General features: G+C 43.2%; 1 protein-coding gene across 3 annotated transcripts in view; it reads left to right on the top strand.

Moving 5' to 3' along the window:
• LOC137355859 (CUB and sushi domain-containing protein 1-like) overlaps window positions 1-24,953 on the top strand; it is a 1,186,508-nt gene that overhangs the window by 437,546 nt on the left and 724,009 nt on the right. For all 3 annotated transcript variants that reach the window (XM_068021465.1, XM_068021474.1, XM_068021456.1), the window contains exons 13-16: window positions 7,038-7,226; window positions 22,342-22,458; window positions 22,976-23,191; window positions 23,756-23,944. In XM_068021465.1, the coding sequence (XP_067877566.1) occupies window positions 7,038-7,226; window positions 22,342-22,458; window positions 22,976-23,191; window positions 23,756-23,944 (711 nt within the window). The remainder of the gene's footprint in view (window positions 1-7,037; window positions 7,227-22,341; window positions 22,459-22,975; window positions 23,192-23,755; window positions 23,945-24,953) is intronic.

Below are 24,953 nucleotides of genomic sequence, written 5' to 3'. Positions count from 1 at the left end.
AGTGTTTTATAAAGGTTCATCATAACTTCCTTGCTTTTGTTCTCTATGCCCATATTTATTAAGCCTAGGATCCCATATGCCTTTTTAAGCACTTTCTCAACCTATCCTCCTGCCACCTACAGTGATTTATGCACATATATCCCAGTTCCTTCTGCTCCTGCACCCCCTTTAGAATTGTATCCTTTATTTTATATTGCCTCTCCTCGTTCTTCCTATCAAAATGTATCACTCCACACTTCTCTGCATTAAATTTCATCTGCAAGATATTTGCCCATTCCACCAGCCTGTGTTCTTTTTGAAATTCTACACGATCCACCTCACAGTTCACAATACTTCCAAGTTTTGTATCACCTGCAAATTTGAAATTGTGCCATGTACACCAAGTCTAGGTCATTAATATATATCAAGAAAGGTAATGGTCCTCGTACCGACTCCTGGGGAGACCCACTGTATATCTTACTCCAGTCAGAAAAACAGTCATTCACCAGTACTCTCTGTTTCCTGTCATTCAACTTTGTATCCATGCTGCTACTGTCTCTTTTATTCCAAGGGCTTCAACTTTGCTGGCATGCCTATTATGTGGTATTTTATCAAATGCCTTTTGGAAGTCTGTACACCACTTCAATTGCATTACCCTCATCAACCTTCTCTGTTAACCTTATCAAAAAATTGTTATAAAATACCGCAGATGCTGGAAATCTGAAATAAAAACAGAAAGTGCTGGAAATACTCAGCAGGTCAGGCAGCATGTGTGAAGAGAGAAGCAAAGTTAACATTTCAGGTCTGTGATCTTTCATCAGAACTGGCAAAGGTTAGAAAAGTATTCAGTTTTAAGCAAATGAAGGTGGGGGTGGGGCAGAGAGGTGGTAGGGAAGAGAACAAAAGGAAGGTGTATGATAGGGCAGAAGACAGGAAAGTTTAAATAACAAAGATGTCATCGGACAAAGGTAAAGAGCATGTTAATGGTTGTGGTGAAAGACAAAGCATTACTCCAGAGTGCTAATGGCCAAATAATGAGCAGCTCTGTCCAAAAGCACATGAAAAACAGGCACATGTGTGGTTAAAAAATAAAATCAAATAATTAAAAAAAATATATATAAAAGGCCAGTCATGCTCTGAGATTGTCGAACTCAATGTTGAGTCTGCATTGAAAGATGAGGTGTTGCACCTCGAGATTGCATTGATGTTCACTGGAACACTGCAGCAGGCCAAGGACAGAAATGTGGGCATAAGAGCAGGATGGTGTGTTGAAATGGCAAGAAAACAGAAGCTCATGGTCATGCTTTCAGACCGAGCAGCGGTGTTCCACAAAGCAGTCACCCAATCTACGTTTGGTCTCCCCATTGTAGAGGCGATCGCATTGTTAGCAGCAAATGCAGTATGCTAAATTGAAGGAAGTACAAGTAAATTGCTCGCTTTTGCAAATTCACTTTTGGCAAGATTATCACAAAATCAGCCGATTGTCATTTTCTAAACAGAGCTTCTAGTTGTTCCAAGTGGTCCTTCCAAGTGTCACTGTATACCAGCATATCATCAAGGTAAACCACACAGTTAGGAACCATTTGGTTCATTCATCTGTGAAAAGTGGCTCGGGCATTTTTTAGCCTGAATGGCATTGGAAAAGACTGTCGGTGTGACGAAGGCCGATATTTGTTTAGCTTGGGGTGTTAAAGGAACCTGCCAGTGTCCCTTTAACAAATCTACATTTGTAAGAAACGGGGCACTGCCACCTCTTTTAATACAGTCTTCCAAGCCAGGAATTGGGTAGCAGTCTTCCTTTGTTATGACATTAACCTTTCTGTAGTCTATGCAGAATCTAGTTGAACCATCAGGTTTAGGCGCTAACATGACTGGGGAACCCCAGCTGCTTTGGCTGGGGTCAATTAGGTGGTTTTCCAGCATGTATTGGATTTCTGCTTTTACCTGGGCCTGTTTCTCCGGACTTAAGCAATAAGGGTGCTGTTTTGTAGGAAAGAATTTGCTTACATCCACAACATGTATGGCTAAGGTTGTACATCCTGGTTTGTCCCTACAGACCCCTTTAAGTGCTGTGATTAGCCTTGTTAGGTCTTCTCGTTTCTTCAATAAACAACACAACTATCAGTTTATTTTAAAGCAAGACTTAGCCAATAACAAAACAAAGCATTAACACACAGATTGAAATATGAACGTTCCCTTTTTACCTGACACACACACACACACCGGTTAACTGGAAAATAAAGAGATTTTCTCTGCAGAGTTCTTTTACAAAAGAAGAGAATACTTTGGCCAAATACTTGTTAATTCTTGCAGAAAATGGTTGAGATATGTTCTGTCCCAAAATGACATACAGTCAGGCATCCGAGTACACATAGACGGATCACTGGGATCTTTTCTGGAGTAGTTCTTTTCAGGCAGTATTGAGAATTAATCTGGTAAGCTTTCCAGGAGCTCCTTGGGAGAAACGTGACAATTCACAGAGACAAGAAGAAGGAGACAAGCTGGGTGTTTCTTTCATGGCAGGTTGATCTCCAACTGCTTTCAAACAGTCAACACTCCAACTGAACCAAAACAATATCTCAGAAGTGAAACCAAACAACAAGTCAGAACCTCCTGACCCACATAAATCATGACATGTCACTTCTCTATAAACATCTCCCCCAAGTCACCAAGGTTTCTGTTGTTTATTGACCTTAAGCCGTGTGACTTCCAGTAAAGGTTGTTTTCAAATAAGATCTCAAGTTTCCTTCCAGCGACTTCTTTGTTTTTTTAAAAGTCCAACATATATGGAATTACTTCAGTTCTCCAATGAATCCATCTCCAAAATTCTAACACATGAATCCTCAAAAAATTATTTTAAAAAGGCACCTTCATAACAATGTGGTCACATTTTGAATCATTTTTCTTCTGAAGGCAGGTAAATTTGAGTTACATTTCTATTTCCCTGATTTAATATTGCTTTGTTTTTTTTTTGGATGAGCCTCATGTCACGGAGGCTCATTGCTCAGCTCATCCTGTGAGTTTCTGTGCAGGGACGTGGGCTTGATATTGTTATACCAGAGTGGAAAAACAAATTGCCAGAATTGCGTGACAGTTTCTGGGAAGTGGGTGTTAATGGTTTGGATGATGCGATTAAAATTTGATGACTTTGCAGCAAGTACTCCTGAAAGTTGGAGTCATTTATTTGCTTTGACATGGATGTTGCTGACTTCTTGAAGGGGTGGGGGGGGGGGGCAAATAAAAAGGACTGGTGACTCAAGCTGTCCACAGCAGAGTTCAAATCTCTTGTGAAAAGACTTGGTTTTAATCTCTCTGTCCACTAATACTAGGCTGTCACGTTAATCCTTTATAGGAATGGAGAAATTGCTGTAATCTGTGCAATAGTGTTCAGCACAAACTCCAGCTTCAAATGAACAATGTTCCCAGCTTCACACCCCTGCAATGCAGGTGTCATGTGGCTCCCCTCTTATGTCTACTGTGCTCCCACTCTGTTTTCATTAGAATGTGGAAGATTACAGGAGATGATTTGATAGAGGTTGTTTCAAATTCCTCAATGATGGGGGAATCCAGCACATCAGTGCAAAAGACAAGGCTGAAGCATCCATCTTCAACCAGAAGTCCCAAGTGGATGATCCATCTCAGCTTCCTGAGGTCCCCAGCATCACAGATGCCAGTCTTCAGCCAATCTGATTCACTCCACGTGATATCAAAAAAATGGCTGAAGGCACGGGTTATTGCAAAGGCTATGGGCCCTGACAACATCCCGGCAATAGTACTGAAGACTTGTGCACCAGAACTAGCTGCACCCCTAGCCAAACTGTTCCAGTACAGCAATAACACTGGCATCTTGCTGACAATGTGGAAAATTGCCCAGGTATGTCCTGTGCACAAAAAGCAGGACAAATTCAACCCTGCCAATTACCATCCTATCAGTCTACTCTCGATCATCAGCAAAATGATGGAAGGGGTCGTTGACAGTGCTATCAAGTGGCACTTACTCAGCTATAATCTGCTCACTAATGCTCCATTTGGGTTCAGCCAGGGTCACTCAGCTCCTGACCTCATCACAGCCTTTGTACAAACATGGACAAAAGAGCTGAACTCCAGAGGTGAGGTGAGAGTGACTGCCCTTGACATCAAGGCAGCATTTGACCAAGTATGGCATCAAGGAGCCGTAGAAAAAACTGGAGTCAATGGGAATTAGAGGAAGAATTCTCCGCTGGTTAGAGTCATACCTAGCACAGAGGAAGGTGGTTGTTGTAGGTCAATCATCTCAGTCCCAGGACATCACTGCAGGAGTTCCTCAGGGTAGTATCCTAAGCCCAACCATCTTCAACTGCTTCATCAATGACCTTCCTTCAATCATAAGGTCAGAAGTGGGGATGTTCGCTGATGATTGCAAAATGTTCAGCACCACTCGCGACTCCTCAGATATTGAAGCAGCCCATGTCCATATGCAGCAAGACCTGGACAACATCCAGGCTTGGGCTGATAAGTGGCAATTAACATTTGCACTACACAAGTGCCAGGCAATGACCACCTCAAACTAGAGAGACTCCAAACATCTCCCCTTGACATTCAAGGGCATTATCAGCACTGAATCCCCCACTATCAAAGTCCTGGGGGTTACCATTGACCAAAACTGAACTGGACCAGCGACATAATTACTGTGGCTACAAAAGTAGGTCAGAGTCTGGGAACTCTGCGGTGAGTAACTCACCCCATTGCCTGTCTACCATCTACAAGGCACAAGTCAGGAATGTGATGGAATACTCTCCACTTGCCTGGATGGTTGCAGCTCCAACAACACTCAAGATGGTCGACACCATCCAGGACAAAGAAGCCCACTTGATAGATACCCCATTTACCACCTTCAACATTCACTTCCTCCAACATTGACGCACAGTGGCAGCACAAGAAGCACTGCAGCAACTCACCAAGGCTCCTTTGACAGCACCTTCCAAACCCATGACATCTACTACCTAGAAGAACAAGGGCAGCAAATGCATGGTAACACCACCACCTGCAAGTTCCCCTTCAAGCCACACACCAGCCTGACATGGAACTATATTACCGTTCCTTCACTGTCGCTGGGTTAAAATCCTGGAACTCCCTTCCTAACAGCACTGTGGGTATGTCTACAGCCCAAGGATTGCAGCGGTTCAAGAAGGCAAATCATCACCACATTTTCAAGGGAAATTAGGGATAGGCAATAAATGCTGGCTTAGCCAACGACGCCCACATCCCATGAATGAATAAAAAATAAATGTACGGACACAGTAGATGGAAACAGACTGTTTCCAGTGGTTGAGGGGGCATAGGTATGGGATTAAGTGCCAGTGGGAAAAGGTTAGGAGAAAATCTATTACATAGAGGGTTGTGAGGCTGTGGAATGCATTATGGGAGTCAGTGATGAAGGAAGAGACAATGTTAATTCTTCAGAATTGGTTCGATAGGAGGTTGAAAGAAAGGGGAATAAAATGATATGGGATCTGAGCATGTCCATGGCATTGGAACTATTATACTCACGTGAAGGAGAAGTACCAACGTGGACTAGTTAGGCAAAGCAGTCCATTTCTGCATTTTAATTTTAATGTAATTTTTAAAATGTTTTTTCCTAGCATTGCCAGACTTTGGATTTAAGTGGAGTCAATTGTAGCTTGTAAAACAGTGAAACCAATCTGAGGAGGCAGTGGCTGAGAAACACAGAAGAGGACATCTTGGGATACAGAAAGGTTAGGGCCAGGGATGGAGTGTGATGGGGCCAGGAACAGAGCTCAGCAGAATGGGATGAGGTAGGGGTACAGAGCAGAGCAGCAGTCTGGTAAACCTGCAAGATTAGTGAGGAGATTGATTTCATAATCCTAGTTTTTAAAGTGTTTTATATTTTGGACAAGACAGTTTGTGACATGAAAGGCACACAATTCCTAATTGCAACAGTCAGGAGATTTGTTAAAAGCTTGGATTATCCATTTTGTTAATACTTGCAATATATTAATCATAATTGAAATTTAACTGGATACACTTTTCCAAATGCACAACATTTCATATTCCAATAAAAATAGATGAAATCAAAGAGAATTCTTTCATGTAATCAATGTAATCTTTTAGAGGATAAATTTGGAGTTGGTTTTTTCAAAGTGTTTTATTTGCTTAACCTGCTATATTCCAATTTCTACATGTTCTTAAATAGTTTTCAGCAGGCCAAAGGCAGCAATGCATCCGCACAAGAGTTTAAAAAAATCCTAGTATCACAGTAGTGTATGTCATCACACTATAACACCATTCAGGTACTGCATATTCTCACTTCACAATTCCAGAAAGATATGGGTTCACTACTGATGATATGGATATTTCCTGCTTCAAGGCATAAGCATTAAGCATGGAGCTAAACTAGGTTTATCAGCGTATTAGTTTACACGATAAAGTCACATAACTGATTTTCTGCACCCTGTGTTTTACCTGTAGTCACACCGAAACAGATGGAAAACCAGGGGTCAGGGTTTTGCTGTTTGGGTTGGGATCCCGATGTCAGGGTCAAATGGGGTGGGGGGGGTCACAACCCCTCACTGTGTGGGAAACAGTCACCTGGCAGTGACTTTTCCATGAATTGGTCAATTAGTGGCCAGAGGGCTGGCTTAACAACCAATTAAGGATGGCAGACAAGCTCTTGACGCTGAAGGGCCAATAGGAAGCCCTACAGCTTGGAAGGAGATGAAGCCTGTAGTTCAAGTTGGAGCGAGGCGTCCTCTCCAACGTTTTGAACTTTTAAATCTCAAAATGGAATCAGCAGCCAGGCCACAGGTTTCAAACCCACATCACACTGCACGGTGTATAGCATGGAAACCAAAACCAGTGCAATAAAATTAGCATTTGAAATTTATCTTGAAATAAAATCATATTCCAATCTTCATCCACTGGTATTATTTCAGAGGTGGTTACATTGTGAAAACTATTATTTTTTTATGAATAGGGTAGCACTCAAAAGGAAGAAATACCAATAAATTAATGTTTGATTTGTTAAATTATTTTTAACTTTCTAATTATGTGTTTTTTAGGTGTTACCTTGGAATTAGATTCTTGCTTAGACCCAGGAATCCCTGTAAATGGGCGGCGACATGGAAACAACTTTTCTATTGGATCAACTGTGACCTTCAGTTGTTGCTCAGGGTACACGTTAAGTGATGCTGAGCCCCTGATATGTGAAGATAACCGCCAATGGAACCATGCTTTACCAAGCTGTGAAGGTAGGTATACATCTCTTGTACATATCTACAAAATCATTTTTACTTCAAAGAACCTGCCTCACAGGATAAAAGGGGAACTTGGGCGATGAGAAACTTAGTAACTTGAGAACATGTGACTTCATCATTTGAAACCCTCTAGTCATGCAATATATTGGTCATCAAAGTTCTTGCTATTGTAACAATTAACATTAAACAGACATTTGAAAATAAAATATGGGTAGAATGAAAAGTAGAAATGAAAAAAAATGAAAATCAGAGAGAGCAGATTAATTACTGGGTTACCTAAAGAATTGAAAAGGAGTGTGAATGTCATTGCCTAGTTTTTGAAAATAATGCTTAAAGTTGAGTTGCTAATATTTCTTTGGTGAATCAATTGAATTTTCAAAGCCTGAGGATTCAGAGCTAGGGTTTTCATAGTTAAAAGGAGCTAGTAACGACCCTTTTTTTCAAATGTTCATTATTTCTTTGAATACATTATTAATTAATAGTTGAGAATAAAATTGACTGCATAATTTGAAGCCATTAAATGTGGTATTCTATTCATTCAGAGGTAATGAGACAGCGGTAACTTTTATTATGCTGACCCATGACCCAAATTCAATTTTTGTTTTTAAAAACAATTCCTTTGTTGTTCTTCTACTGATGGTAGTTCATGATTCCAGGCAGCAGCTGTCCTCTGGGACTGGATTTTTAAAAGAGGTCAGGGTCCAGATTGGAGCCAGGCAGGCCTGCAATTCGCGCCGCCCGCATCCCTGCCAACTCCCCACCATGATCCAGACGTGGAGCCATTTTGAAAGTGGCCAGCTCAGGATTGGATCAGCTGCCTGCCAGAAAGCAGCGATTAGCCAATTAGGTTAATTAGATATGCTTAAGGGGCCTATTAATGTCCTGTTCCCACATCAACTGGGATTTCCAGTTGGCAATATGGGCAGTCCACATTGATCTGGACCACATCCAAGCCAACATAGTTGGCTCAGGGCTGGAGGTGTGGGGTCAGGGACCCGATGGATCAAGTGAGGGACAACCACTCAAACCTGTAATGGCCACAGGCCACAGCTGCGGCCACTGGCCGATCCTGGAAGGGTTTATCCCTTCAGAATCATGGCCAGGCAGCTGTGGCATTTAAAAAAAAATGAACGCATCTGCCCTTGTCCCACGCTGTCTGCATCCTCACATCAGCAGCACTCACCTGAGCCAGTGGGGCTTCTGATCTCAGTGCTGGAGGGCCTCCCATTCACCCTCTAGCATCGGAAGTCCACTCGCCATCCCTGATTGGATGGCGAGTCCATTTCTGGCCTTTAATTGGCTGAAACTTTGAAAATTTTGGTAGGTGTGTCTCAAGCGCGCCATGTAGGGTCAGGGCACAGAACCAGTCCCCATGTCCGGTTCCCAAATCCTGATTAAAAATTCCGACCCTGATACCTATCGATAGAAATCATACTTCATATGTGAAATTGGATTGAAAATGGCAGGGAACAATTTAGTTATTGGACTGGGGTAAATTTACGGCTGAGTATATCCCACTTATCACCCGCTGTCTATAAACTCTAGCTTCCAATAGGACCACTGAATAGCTATCAGGAATCCATATCATTTTTTATTCAGCATGCTGTGCCTAACTGTAGCTTACCACCGCCACATTATAATCATCGACTTGGCAATTAAAAATTAAATAAAAATTAAAGTCCTTCAACAGGAAGGAGCTTCTTCTTGAATCAGTACAGTAGTGTCCAGGACCATTGCAGATTGGAATGGTTTCATTTGCTCTGCTGAGCATTGTAAGGGTGGGGGCTTGCCACGGTACCCAAAAACGTCTCAAGAGTCAGATGTCTTGTACCAACGAGCGATCTTTATTTACGATTATGCAAGAAGTTCTACTCTCATGAATGATTATAGGGATTCTGCTAGTACATTGTTCCAGGACTTATTTTACAGTTTTACAGGAGGTTTACTTGGTAAACTGTTTCTGAATTACATCATCTCCCATCTTTTGTCTTCCCTGATCTTATCCTGCTTTGGTTATATTATTCACCTCGTCAACTTCTTGATTACCATATTTAAAGGATTTTTAGGCTGTTCGTAGGATTCGGGTGTCTCCTCCTGAGCTTGTTACCTTCTGATTTGGTATTCATATAATTTGTGTGTCGAGCAGGCAAACTTTCTCAAGTTACAGGGACATAAGTTACGCCAAGTATCCCATGGTTCCCTAGGCCAGTGTCCTCTACAGACCCCCCTTTTCGCCCTTAGCCAGCACCTGGCCCAAGGTGGCAATTACCCTAGGATCCTCTGCCCATCAAATAATCCAGGGATCCTCCCGGTTTTGATGAGCTTCGGATCCTTCCCTAGCATCCTCTTACCACCTCACCTGTGTCCTAGTGACCAGGCTTAGTATGGGATTAATACTTTGTATAATTCTACATAAATTACAGCAATTTTACTCAAGTCTGCAGTACTCCCGGGGTACACCACTTCAGTCCCCCCTTTTGGCCCTGGGCAAGATGGCCAACTAACATTAAGTGCTCCTTGCTCCATCACTGTTGGCCAGACTGGTGGTTAGATTTGCACAGTTACATTTTCTAAATTATGTCTAACATCTCAATTTAGGTGCCAGGGTACAACATTCAACTATAAGTCCGATAGCAATTGCACCGCTACCAGTACATGGGAATCAATTCTAATCCAGGGTTGAACATCCACCCTAATACCCCAGTCCCAAACCACCTCCCGTCACGATACATCCTCCAGTTCGGCTACCACATCCTCTCCCAGTTGCTTGACCTCCTGGTGGATTCGGTGATACTGCTTCATTGCTGTCTGGGCCACTTCCCTCACCTTCAATAGATGTTCCAGCAGTTTAAGGATTCACTTCCCCTCGGGAAGCAGGTATCTCAACAAGTCCTCCATTAGATCATCGATTATGCACATCCACACCTTACGCGGAGGCCGCATGTGAGTTATCGTTGAATGTCCGATTGTCGTTGGGGCCCGGGGATGGAGGCAGAAACCCGAGTTGATCACTGGGCAGTGGATGTTACCATACTGGTATTGAGGTTCGCTGGTGGTCCATCAGTATTCCCCTTCTCCACGATGTGCCACCTGTGTCAGTTCATGGCAGGCACTGGACATTTCAAGGGTACAGTTTAGGGTGGTATTAAAACCATGTGCAGCTCTCGTCCCTATCCCTATGGATGTATTCACTACACCCATCCAGCGAGATCCCGTAAGGAGGGAATCTCTCTGGGTCACGTATTTGGTACGAGATAGTACTTTGGCCAATTGCTATCTCCCATAATTCCTGTATTCTCTACCCCAAGAAGGGTTTGGATGCCCCTGGTCCTTTACTGTTTTGCTAGCATGTTGTTTAAATTCAAATCTAACTTAAAATTCAATTTAAACATTGCTTTGGTCAGTATGATTTAGAAGTCAGCAAGCTCATTACAGCTAACAGCCATAATTCATTAATAAATACCGACTGGCTCCACAGAGTATTCTAGCAATTCGATTTTATTAAATTAAGAGTTACAATTGAATCAGTGAATCTGGCTATGCAGTTCAGCCATAAAGGCAGCCAATGTGCTCACGTACATATATCCAATATGCTTACGAAGGTAAGCATGCAGGTGCAACAGGCGGTAAAAAAGGCAAATGGTATGTTGGCCTTCATAACGAGAGGATTTGAGTACAGGAGCAGGGATGTCTTGCTGCAATTATTCAGGGCCTTGGTGAGGCCACACCTGGAATATTGTGTACATTTTTGGTCTCCTTATCTGAGGAAGGATGTTCTTGCTGTAGAGAGAGTGCAGCGAAGGTTTACCAGACTGATTCCTGGGATGGCGGGACTGATGTACGAGGAGAGATTGAGTCGGTTAGGATTATATTCGCTGGAGTTCAGAAGAGTGAGGGGGGATCTCATAGAAACCTATAAAATTCTAACAGGACTTGACAGGGTAGATGCAGGGAGGATGTTCCTGATGATTGGAGAGTCCAGAACCAGGGGTCATAGTCTAAGGATACAGGGTAAAGCTTTCAGGACTGAGATGAAGAGAAATTTCTTCACCCAGAGAGTGGTGAGCCTGTGGCATTCGCTACCACAGAAAGCAGTTGAGGCCAAAACATTGTATGTTTTCAAGAAGGAGTTAGATATAGCTCTTGGGTCTAAAGGGATCAAAGGATATGGGGGGAAAGCGGAACAGGTTACTGAGTTGGATGATCAGCCATGATCATAATGAATGGCGGAGCAGGCTCGAAGGGCCGAATGGGCTACTCATAGAGTCATAGAGTTATACAGAAACAGGCCCTTCGGCCCATCGTGTCCATGCCGACCATCAAGCACCTAACTATTCTAATCCCATTTTCCAGCACTTGGCCTGTAGTCTTGTATGCTATGGTGTTTCAAGTGCTCATCTAAATACTTCTTAAATGTTGTGAGGGTTCCTGCCTCTACCATCTCTTCAAGCAGTGCATTCCAGATTCCAACCACCCTCTAGGTGAAAAAAATTGTCCTCAAATTCCCTCTAAACCCCCTGCCCCTTACCTTAAATCTATGCCTTGTGGTTATTCACCCCCTCCTCCAAGGGAAAATGTTTCTTATCTAACCTATCAGTGCCCCTCATAATTTTGTATACCTCAATCATGTCCCGCCTCAGTCTTCTCTGCTCTAAGGAAAACAACCCTAGCCTTTTCAGTCTCTCTTCATAGCTGAAATGCTCCAGCCCAGGCAACATCCTGATGAATCTCTTCTGCACCCTCTCCAGTGCAATCACATTCTTCCTATCGTGTGGTGACCAGAACTGTACACAGTACTCCAGCTGTGGCTTAACTAGCATTTTATACAGCTCCATCATAACCTCCCTGCTCTTATATTCTATGCCTCGGCTGATAAAGGCAAGTATCCCATTTGCCTTCCTAACCACCTTATCTACCTGTGCTGCTGCCTTCAATGATCTGTGGACAAGTACACCAAAATCCCTCTGACCTCTGTACTACCTAGGGTCCTACCATCCGTTGTATATTCCCTTGCCTTGTTAGTCCTCTCAAAATGCATTACCTCACACTTCTCAGGATTAAATTCCATTTGCCACTGCTCTGCCCATCTTACCAGCCCATCTATATCATCCTGTAATCTAAGGCTTTCCTCCTCACTATTTACGACACCACCAATTTTCATGTCATCTACAAACTTACTCCTGCTCCTATTTTCTATGTTTCTATGTACACTTAATGGGGTCGAACAAACTCTCACGTTCAGAATATAAATAATGAACAGATTACCCAAAATGGGACCCTGCAGTTAACATTCACGTTGGTTAGACAAATTAATAACAAATAACTTGAATAGAACTTAATCCAACAAGTAACTGCATACAGATAGAATAGGGGTTATAAAGTTAGAACTACAGTGGGTCATACTGACACTAGATTTATGCATGACTGCTTTAAGTATAACGGGAACCTTCATTGCCATGCTTTGCAACTTCAGGCATGGCTGTTCCCCATTCCCTTCTGCCCTGAGCTACTCCTTAGGGAAACTAGTTTGTTAACCATGATATTTAACATTACATGCGCCCAATCGCAATTTGCATTGCTCAAGTTCTTATTGAACAGGCCTTGTTGGGTCCCCCCGTCAACCAACTTGGTTCCTTCCGTGCTCGTGGTTGTCAGACATATCAGCAGTACTGCGGTTTTCATGGACCTGTAAAGAGATTATAGCGGACACCAGTCGTCACTGGTTAGTCCTTATTATTCTTTGTGTTTCCATACTCCTTGATCTGTGTCCAGTGTTTCCACCAGCCTGTCCCTTCCACATCCACACGTACAGTGTTGCTGGTCATCAGGACCTTGTAAGGTCCTTGCCAGTGTGATGCTAAGCCTGATTTTGCAAGTAGGACCTAACAATCACTTGATCCCCTACTCCTGGCAATGTTTCCCTGTCCTTTAGAATAACTTCCAAGTTCTGATGTTCCCTACTTAACCATATTTGAATTGCATCTTCTTTAACTTGCTGCAAAAGTTTGAAAGGCTAAAACTGGGTTTCTGCCGGATTTTTACAAGGCTCTAGACTTATCTCTATATTTGGCAAACAAACTGGAGCTTCACCCCCAGTTGTCAATAGTTTGTGACAGTCTGTCTCAGTTTTAAAATTGCATTGAAAATCAAAAATTCAAGCACACAAACATCATGCGTCCAAATAAAATAAATAAATCCACACACACCCACAGACAGCATGTATGTTGAAAAGAAGGGAAACAGAAACAAATCAATTACGTCAACGATCCCAATTCTCCCTTCAAATGTCTTGCAACAACTATCATTAGAAACTAAAGGAAAACGATAAACTCTCACAAGCAGACAAACTCCAAGAGGTTATGCAGCAGTCTTTCACAGTCATTCTTTGATGAGTATTCTGAACTAGTTAATATGCGTCCCCTTTTCTGAGGGCCATTGCCCTAGCTACCCAAGTCTTCATTTCATCCCAGGTGCCTCGAGCCATTCTCCCTTCCTCTGGTAAGGCTGAGTAAATCTCACTCCTGCTCAGCTTCACTACACCTCTGCTTCAACAATCTCTCGCCTGCCTCCCTCTTTTCCCTTTCCTTTGATATATCTGCACAATATACCTTCAGGAACCCCACTTTCCCAGCCCACCGAGTTGTCTCTTCTATATGTCTGGGTCGGTCCTCCTCTAGTTTATCCCTTTCTTTCTGTAATTGACTCTTTGTCCTGTTAACTATGGCACGCCTCTCTTCCTTCTCTTTCCTTAATTTACTCAATTGCTACTCTGACTGTCTACGCTTTTCCTCCTGCTACTTACACTTAGCCTGATACACCAACAGCCAGACTGCTTTAATTTATCTGTCTTTACCTGTGGACCCCGCATCTACTGTTCAGCCTCACCGACAGGGTCTCCGAAATCTGTCCTACCCGGACCTACCCTATAAATTTCACTGCCACCAAACAAAGCAAGTTAGAAAGCAATGTTTTCTAATAACTTAAACCCTCCTTTTTATTGTAGCTTCTTCTAGCTTCTTTGTTTAACTTACAGCAATTTAATACAACTTCACTCAGACACTTCACGCGCTTTCACATTTACCATTCAGCAATTTCTGAACACACAAAGAGACCAAATACCAATATAGCCTTACACACACACACGTTTTTCTTCTTTTGTCCTTTCAACAGCATTTTATACTACTATGGTACTTCTAAATGTAATTTCTCCCATTCATTTCCTGAAACTTGTTTCTATCTCTGGACTTGTTTCTGGACTGGCTGTTATTTTGTTTCTGCTTTTGGGAATGTTTGTGGACTCGCCAGCAGAGTCCCATGTAAGAATTGATTCTAATCCTAATTGCCTTATCCTTCAGACCTTTCTTTTGACCCTTCCACCATGCACTTTGTTCTTCTGGGGGGTCATTAGATTTCCACCTATCTTTTTTCATTTTACTGGTCAAGTTCTCATCCGTTATAAACCTGGTAAGGGACCCCTGTGGTCCCCAATCTAGACCTTTTGCGCTATTGGTCATTCTGTCAGAGTGTGATCTGCCCGAGCGGTATTGACCTGCGGGATACCCTTTAAATCCCCTGGGCGGTATTGACCTGCGGGATACCCTTTAAATCCCCTGGGCGGTATTGACCTGCGGGATGCCCTTTAAATCTCCTATGCAGTATATGGACCTATGGGATACCCTTTAAATACCCTGCGCAGCTCGACCTCACGTGAAGGTCTGCCTTGTGGTCTCTCTCAGCACTCCTACGCGTTAACAGTCTTCGGGATATCTCTAAATCCCCTGCGCGGCCTCACCTATATGTGGCTTTGTGGTGTGGCTTTCTCAGCGTGGCTCTCTGCCCGGTTCGCTCAACTTGCAACCTTCCACCCAGGTGCGCGTTTTGACCACTTTGCACTCGAGTCTCCAGGCGTTGGTTCTTTGATGCCCACTTAAAGTACCAGTCCCACCACTGTGAGGTAGACCTTTCCTAACTATGGGTGGTAAAATAAAAGGTACGCACCCCTTGATTGGTGCCCTCACTGCTACGGTCCCGATGTGATGTATCCTGCCAACTACGCCAAATGTAAGGGTGGAGGACTTGACCCGGTACTCAAAAACAACTTGAGAGTCGGATGTCTTGTACCAATGAGTGATCTTTATTTAGCAGCATGCAAGGTGAAGTCCTACTCTCATGAATGATTGTAGGGATTCTGCTAGTACATTGTTCCAGTAGTCATTTTATACAGTTTTACAGGAGGTTTACTTGGTAAACTGTTTCTGAATTACATCATCTCTCATCTATTGCCTTCCCTGATCTCATCCTGCCTTGGTTATATTATTCACCTCGTCAACCTCTTGATTACCCTATTGATAGGATTCTTAGGCTATTCATAGGATTCGGGTGTCTCTTCCTGAGCTTGTTACATTCTGATTAGGTATTCATTTAATTTGTGTGTCAAGCAGGCAAACTTTCTCAAGTTACAGGGACATAAGTTATGCCAAGTATCCCATGATTCCCTATGCCAGTGTCCCCTACAGCATTTCTAAAAATTGACATCTGTTAATTTATTTGGAAAAAAAAATCTCAATTGCTACAGAATGCCTCCTGAAGCCAAAAAACAAAACTTGCCTTTATGTAGCGTCTTTAATGTAATAAAAGATCCCAAGGCTCTTCACAGGTACACTATGTAACAAACTTTAATACTGAGACACCTAAGGAGAGATTAGGAAAGATGACCAAAAGCTTGGTCAAAGATCTCGGTTTTAAGAAGTGTCTTAAAGGAGGAGAGAAAGGTAAAGTGGCAGAGAGGTTTAGAGAGGAAATTCTGAAGCTTAGAGCCGAGGCAGCTCAAAACAAGGTGGCCAATGGTGGAGCAGTTAAAATCAGGGATGTGCAAGAGGCCAGAATTGGAGGAGTGCAGAGATTTCAGAAATCTCGAAGAGTTGTAGGACTGGAGAAGGCTTCAGAGGTAGGGAGTGGCGATGCCATGGAGGGATTTGAAAACAAGGATGTGAATTTTAAAATTGAGGCCTTGTCAGACTGGGAGCCAAGGTAGGTTAGCGAGCACAGGAGTGATGATAGAACTGGACTTGGTGTGAGTTAGCCTATGGACAGCAGAATTTTGGATGAATTTAAGTTTGTGAAGGGTGGAAAATTGGACGTTCTGAGAGTTCTTGGCCTCCAGAGCCATAGCCTCTGTTGAACCTGGTCCATATCTTCTTCACCCTGAGGAGAACAAAAATTCCCAGCATGCATCCATGAGTTGGTGCCTCAGCGTTAAAGGTCCCCCATTGAACTATGATGGCCATGCCAATGAATCAAAAATAACCCTCCTGGAAATGTGGTCAATCTACTCGAAGAAAACATTATGAAATATTTATACTGAGAGAAACTGAATGCATTTGAATGGCTCATTTTATTCAAATAAGCCAAATGGTTTAGGACTAAATTGTTGTGTAATATTAAATAGATTATTTCATTGATGCGACCATCTGCCCTTCCTGCTTCTGTCTGGAGTTACAGCAGCTGTTGTAACTTGATAGTTGTTAAGTTTGATTTCACAAATGGTCTGAACATGTGTGGTGAACACAGTGCACTTTCAATAATGCTCCCCAGTTTTTTCCACCGGGTTCTGCCCATGGTATCCCACACTGAAGCTAACGCGGTACACCTAGGGTCAAGCTCGCAACTTTCCTGGTCTATATGACAGTATCAGAAAGCTGTTAAGTGACTCTAATATTTGTGTTTGAATTTCTCATGAGAAAGAGCAAAAGACTGTTGCATGGAGACCGAGAAAATTGTCTTCAAACTTCCATTGAAGTTTGCTCACTACAATGTCCAGTTCACCAAGGAGCTCCAGTGTCATTGCAGCTTGTTAAGGAAGTTAATAACTTGCCAGAGAAATGCTGCTTTGTACTGAGTTAGCTGATTTTAGTAGTAGAGCTGTAGTTAGCCTCAGAGCTTCTTGCATGAAAGGAGGGAAAAACTGGTTGAGTTTCCATTCTTGTATTTCTTCATATTTTGGAATGTGGGCAACACTGGTAAGACTGTGTTAAGAGTGAACCGTGCAGTGTTGGGACTGGAGTCACATGCAGATCAGACTAGTTAAGGGTGGCAGGGTCCTTTTATTGACGGACATTGGGGAACTAGTTGACTTTTTTTAACTAGCTTTTTGGTGCCATCTCATAAAATCAATTTTGTATGTTGCCATGATGGGATTTGAACTGAACCTCTGGGCTTAATAATGGCTGAATTTTATTCTCCTGCCACCGCTCACTAAAAAAAAAGGCTGCCCGCACATGCGGGCTGCGCGCCACCATGCTGCCACAATCTACCACACAGTGGCTCAAGATAATATGTTGGTCGGGCCACCCCCTAATCATGTGGTGGGGCCGGGCTCTACGATGCTGGCAACAGAGTCAATTGCCTGTGCGCAGGCGCTGGTGCCATTTTTGAAGGGCAGCCAGTGTAGAGGTCACCCCTTCACCCCCTCCCCTACACTATTAATGCACATCTGATCCTGAACCGCCCCCACCACTACACTGGAAATTCTAAGTACCTCTGTGGCACCAGCTTTCCCTGGACAGGAAAGTGAAGTCACGTGAGTACCGGCTACCGCATTTTCTTAATTTACATATTCAAAGTCAGGCCCTCTTACCCAGTGGTGTGGGGGACTGCCACGGAGCTTCACCGCCGCCAGGAAGATCGGGCCCGGCACTCTAAGTGGCGGGTTACGTGACAGGCCGCTGCCATACAACCTTCCAGCCCCCTCGGCCACGGATCCCGGTGTTGGGACCGCGACAAAATCCAGCCCTAGGTTTCCAATTACCAATGAGCACACATAACTGAATGTTGATTAGCATTTGGACTTAGTTATGATGTCCCCTTATAGTTGAACAGCCTGACATCTCGATTCACATGTGAAGAATGATCATTTGGGTGAAGCACTACTAACACCTGTCGAGCTGTATTCTAGCAAGGAGTGGACACTTTCTTGAGGAAGTGGGAAGAGGCGTAAACTGGTGAAAGCAGAACAAAGGATAAACTGGAAATTTAGGAAAAATGCTGCTGATGTAAAAATCTGAAATAAGAGAAAACAGAAAATGCTGAAAGCACTCAATCAGTCAGGTAGCATCTGTAGACAGAAAAAAACAAGTCATTTCAGTTCAATGACATAGATCTCCAACTTCTTCCAGTTCTGATTATTGGTCATCAACCTGAAACATTAGCACTGCTTCACTCTCCACGGATGCTGCCTGGCCTGCTGAGTGTTTCCAGCATTTTCTGTTCTTAATCTAGCAGATAAACTAGGTTGCCTTTACTGTCTAATAACAAATATAACAATAATGTCCACCCCTGCTTGAGATTGTTTTTTATGTACTGTGAGGAATGCAGATCTGGTATATGCTCCAGCATTCTCAACATGGGATGGGTGCTAGGTCCTCGCACTATACCACCTTTAAAAGGCTGTAAAAATATTAAGAAATTAAGAGATTCAAAATTATGCTAATGGTCCATATGACTATACCATCCAAGGGGCACTGTTATATTCATTGAGACCTTTTTTGTGGAAAAACTTGAGCTTAGTTTTAAAATCAAGTTGCACATGGTTAACAGATATCCTTTATAGATAATGATAACATGCCCTATAATCATAGGATGGAGTTATAGAATTTTACAGCATGCCACATAAGGAGACCATTTGGCCTATTGTGCATGTGCAGCTTTTCTGAAAAAATCAATTTGTTCACCTTCCTCTACCCTTTCCCAATACCTTCTTCAAGTAGTGATCCACTTTCCTTATGTACCCCAAATCCCAAGTCCATATAAAGAGCAACAGTCCAAATACTGATCCATGAGAGACATCGGCATTCACACCCCTCCAGGCTGAAAGACGTCCATTCATCATTATTCTCTATCCACCGTCCTTTAGCTAACTTTTTGTCAATACTGCCACGTCACCTTGAATACCTAATTTGATCAGCAAGCCACTTATAATCCACTTTATTAAATTCATTTTGCATATCTAAGTACAAGACATCCATGGGATTTCCTTTATTTATTTATTTTATTTAGAGATACAGCACTGAAACAGGCCCTTCGGCCCACCGAGTCTGTGCCGACCAACAACCACCCATTTATACTAACCCTACAGTAATCCCATATTCCCTATCACCTCCCTACACTAGGGGCAATTTACAACGGCCAATTTACCTATCACCTGCAAGTCTTTGGATGTGGGAGGAAACCGGAGCACCCGGCGAAAACCCACGCAGACACAGGGAGAACTTGCAAACTCCACACAGGCAGTACCCAGAATCGAACCCAGGTCCCTGGAGCTGTGAGGCTGCGATGCTAACCACTGCACCACTGTGCCGCCCATGAATACACTTTGTCAGTTCCTTGAAGAACTCTCTTAAATCTGTCAAATGCAACTTGCTTTGCGCAAGTTCATACTGAATGCCCTGAACTAACACATGTCTTTTTAGGTGGAAATTAATTTTATCCCAAGTACCATCATCTGGAAGGTTAGCCATCGCTAATGTTGACTGGTCTATTATTGCGAAGAATTGTACAGCTCAAAAACAGGCCTTTCAGCCTACTGGTTCGTTTTTTATTCTTTTATGGGATCTGCATATCACAGGCAATGCCAGCATTTGTTTCCCAACCCTAACTGCCCTTAACAATTGCTGGAAATCTGAAATGAAAATAGGAAGTGCTGGAAATACTCAGCAGGTGTGGCAGCATCTGTGGAGTGAGAAACAGAGTTAACCTTTCAGGTCTGTGACCTTTCATCAGAACTGGCAAAGGTTAGAAATGTAGCAGGTTTTGAGCAAGTGAAAGAGGAGTGGGGGGGACTTAGCAAAGGACTCAGTTTTGTCCCCTTACGTCCGCACCTCATGAATTTTGCACGGCATGACCTAAAGCTCATCTTCCATCGCCTTCACCTCCGGGCTCACTTCTTTGGCCAGGAGTCCTCCCCCCAACCAGCAGACCCTTGCACCCACCTCCAGTATTCTCCCTCCACCTGGACCCCTCCCTCTGGCCTCTTACCCACTCTTTATCTTTTCATTTCTCTGCTCCCTTCACCCACTCTAACCCGTCTCCCTCAGAACTTGCTGCACTCCGTTCTCTCAGGTCTAACCCCGACATTGTGATCAAACTTGCTGACAAGTGTGGTGCTGTTGTTGTCTGGTGTACCGACCTCTACCTTGCAGATACTGAACAGCAACTCTCAGACACTTCTCCCTATCTCCCCCTGGATCATGACCCCACCACCGAACATCAAGCCACTGTCTCCAAGGCTGTCACTGACCTTATCTCCTCAGAAGATCTTCCCTCCGCAGTTTCCCATCTCATAGTCCTGCCAACCCCGAACAGACCGGATCTACCTCCTTCCCAATATCCAGAAACTGGACTGTCTTGGTAGACCCATCATTTCAGACTGTTCCTGCCCCACAGAACTTATTTCATCCTATCTTGATTCTATTTTTTCTCCCCTTGCCCAGTTTCTTCCCACCTACATCTGTTACTCTTCTGATGCTCTACGTTATTTCAACGATTTCCAGATTCCAAGCCCTAACCGCCTCCTCTTCATTATGTAAGTCCAGTCTCTCTACACCTCCAACCCCCACCATACAGTCTGAGGGCTCTCTGCTTCTTCCTTGAACAGAGGCCCATCCAGTCCCCATCCACCACCGACCTCCTCCACCTGGCTGAACTTGTTTTCACATTGAACAACTTCTCCTTCAACTCCACTGACTTCCTCCAAATAAAAGGTATTGCTATGGGTGCCCACATGGGTCCTAGTTATGCCTGTCTTTTTGTGGGATATGTCAAACATTCCTTGTTCCAGTCCTACTCAGGCCCCCTCCCCCAACTCTTTTTCCAGTACATTGATGACTGTGTCAGTGCTGTTTCCTACTCTCGCCTGGAACTGGAAAGCATCTTCAACTTTTGCTTCCAATTTCCACCCTTCTCTTACCTTCACATGGTTCATCTCCGACACTTCCCTTCCCTTTCTCAACTTCTCTGTCTCCATTTATGGGGCTAGGCTGTCAACTAATATTCATTAAAAGCTCACTGACTTCTACAGCTACCATGACTACACTTCCTCAAACCCTGCCTCCATGAAGGACTCCCTTCCACTCTCCCAGTTTCATCACCTCTGATGGTGCAACCTTCCAGAACAGCACTTCTGATATGTCTTCCTTTTTCCTCAACCGAGGAGCCCCCGTACAGTGGTTCACAGGGCCCTCGACTGTGTCTGACCCATTTCCCGCTCTTCTGCCCTCACCCCTTCCCCTCCTGCCCAGAACAGCGATAGGGTTCCCCTTGTCCTAACTTCCACTCACCAGCCTCCACATCTAAAGGATCGTCCTCCACCATTTCGCTACCTCCAGCATGATGCCACCACCAAACATATCTCCCCCTCCCCTGCCCTCCCCTTTCAGCATTCCAAAGGGACCATTCCCACTGCAACACCCTGCTCCACTCCTCCAGCACCCCCGACACCTCATCCCCTTCCAATGGCACCTTCCCATGCTAATGCAGGAGGTTTAACACCTGCCGTTTTACCTACTCTCTCCTCACCATCCAAGGCCGCAAACACTCCTTCCAAGGGAAGCAGCAATTTATTTATACTTCTTTCAATTTAGTATACTGTATTCGCTGCTCGCAATGTGGTCTCCTCTACAATGGAGAGACCAAATGCAGATTTGGTGGCAGCTTTGTGGACCTTTGAAGTGAACTGTTTTGTAAGACAGATATTTACTGCTTTCTTCATGTTTTCAAAGTGTCAGCCAGTAATAGCTCTGATACAGTAAAATGTTGCTGTGGCAAAGACACGTTCATTGTCAAAAGAATTCATACTAGCATCAGATTTCAATTCATTTGGAGCATATTTTGAATTGACTTGTTTTTGCTGTTGATACATCTTTCTAATGTTGAATAGTAGTAAACTCAATTCTTTATCCTTCCATATATGAAGAAACAGCTCCTCTGTATTTTTCATACTAAGCTCACAAACCATTACTTATTTTCTGCCAGGTGTTTCGGTGTTGAGGATGTTAGTTGGTACTTCTTCCTTCATAAAATTTAAGTAGTATAAGAACATCTTTTCTTTTTTAAGCTTTTTGTGGTGGCTACGTTCATGGAACAAGTGGAACTATTCTATCGCCTGGATTTCCTGATTTTTACCCTAATTCCTTAAATTGTACATGGATAATTGAAGTATCGCATGGAAAAGGTAAGTCCAATTGCTTTTCTTTGCTGTTGTTTCTGCCTCTTCTCAGAAGCTATCTGCAATAAAATCATTTAAAAACTGTAAGTGATCACTGCTTAAAATGTTTGACCCACTACTCAGATGAACTTGTGAAGACAATCTACCACCCCTACCTGGTCTGGCCGATATGCGACTCCAGTCCCACACATTGTGGTTGATCCTTACCAATGAAATGGTTCAGCAAGTCACTCAGTTGTATCAATCTGCTCCTCAGTGGTTCAAGAAGAAGGCTCATGGCCACCTTCTCAGTGTAACTAGGAATGGCGTTTGACAGAAATGTCCACATCCTGAGAATTAATACTTTTTGTGTGACTATTAACTGGTACACTGCAAATATCATGTAAAGGAAATTAATCCTCTTTGCATATAGAAAGATATTTTCAAACAACCAGGCAGATTAGAATTGATCTTTACCTGCCATACTGACTGGGAGCAATGCCAGTTTGATCTCGATTTAGATCTTTCCTTTGCTTATTTTTAGGTGTACAGATGATGTTTCACACATTTCACCTTGAGAGCTCGCATGACTATTTAATTATCACAGAAGATGGGAGCTTCACAGAACCTGTAGCAAGGCTAACTGGCTCTGCCCTGCCTCCAACTATCAATGCAGGCCTCTTTGGAAATTATACTGCACAACTACGCTTCATCTCTGACTTTTCAGTATCTTACGAGGGCTTCAACATCACATTCTCAGGTAGCAACCCTTACTTTCCCTCATCCTGCAAACTTTATTTAAAAATAAAAATACAAAACAAAGTATTGATTGCAGACAACCATCTGGAAACAACATAATATAATCAACTGAATGTTGTATGTTTCACTGTCCTAGTCTTTAACTATGGTTTTGACTGTTAAATACTTTTGATATCATGTCTATCACAGTTAAATGAAAGAAAAATGGCTTCCTTAAATGGATGGACTTAATGAGAATATCAGATGGTGCACAAAATCCCTGAGTAATCATTGGCAAAACATCCAAAGCAAAGGGCTCTGAGTGAATTAGAAATCTTTATGGAAGGCTGCCTTGTTGTGGGCAGCAAAGATGGGTTGCTGATTTTTGGTATTTTCTTTTTTAGCAAAGTGAGGTTTCCAGTGGAATGGAAACTTAAGCTTTACTTCCTTGGTGGGTAACATAAATCATCATTTCTGACATGAATGTAACATTAGAGGGACCACCGACTTCAACCAATAACTGGAAAAGTGTTTAATGTTATTATTAGATGTCTTGTTTTGATGCTTTGAAATATTCTTTTTACAGAGTATGAGTTGGAGCCTTGTGATGATCCTGGGGTCCCTGCTTTCAGTCGGAGAATTGGGTTTCAGTTTGAGGTTGGGGACTCGTTGACATTTTCCTGTTTTCCTGGATACAGACTGGAAGGTGCTGCTCAGATCATCTGTTATGGAGGAGGACGGCGTGTGTGGAGTGCACCTCTTCCAAGGTGTGTGGGTAGGTGGTCACATGCTTTCATTTCATGCATCCTTATGTTGAGACGATTGTACTTATTGCGAGGAAAGCTCCTGACAAGAAAATAAACCTATTACTTGCTAAGCGATTCCAGGGATTGCTTAACTTCACATCGACGGTGCCTAGAAACATCTATTGAAAGTCAAATTGTTAGCAAAACACTACAAATTAAAGTGATTTTTAATCTGTTGAATACTTGGATACTCATCAGAGACCAGTTGTATATTGTATGTTGAATACTCATCCAAAGATCTGATTTTTTATTATTATGTGATGAAGTATAAATAGTGATACCATTCAGCTTAGAACAGGTGCAACCACTGCAAAATAAATCAGGTGGACTCTCTGCAGATTAGGAAATTGCAGCAAGAGGCAATGTTAAAGAAGATATGAGTTGTGCTCAAAGCAGGACAAAAAAGTTATCTTTCTCTGATGAATGAGACCAATTTGTGATTGGTTAATTTGGACCTATTGTTTACTGTGAACATTGTTGTTGCTTGAAAATGTTTTGTTTATTGCAGAATTTTCTCTATTACATCGACAAGGTGAGGAGAAGACAGCAGAGTTCAGCATGTCTTCCAATAATCCACATATAGGGCTGAATTTTATTCAGGCGCCGCGCTCTGCGGCGGTGCCCTTTGAACTTCAGCGGCTGCCAGAGAGCCCCCATGATATTACACACGGGGGCCCATTAGCATCTCTGCGCCGAGCCCCCCCCCCCCATATTACGAGGGGAGAGACGGGATATCCGGCGCAGTGAGGAACCCTTTGACAGCTGTGCTGCGGGTGCTGGGGCCCTATTTAAAGCACCCCAGCACCAGCTTCCTGACAGCTGTCAAATAAATATTCACCTCACTGTTGAAGAGTGGGGCTGCTGTCAATCTGGCAACAAAGCAGAAAGTGCTGGAAATACTCAGCAGGTCAGGCAGCATCTGTGGAGAGAGAAGCGGAGTTGACTTTCAGGTCAGTGACCAAGTTCACAGACATGAAA

This window comes from Heterodontus francisci, chromosome 3 (assembly GCF_036365525.1).
Source record: "Heterodontus francisci isolate sHetFra1 chromosome 3, sHetFra1.hap1, whole genome shotgun sequence".
Taxonomy (NCBI): domain Eukaryota; kingdom Metazoa; phylum Chordata; class Chondrichthyes; order Heterodontiformes; family Heterodontidae; genus Heterodontus; species Heterodontus francisci.
This window is presented reverse-complemented; position numbering and strand designations above follow the sequence as displayed.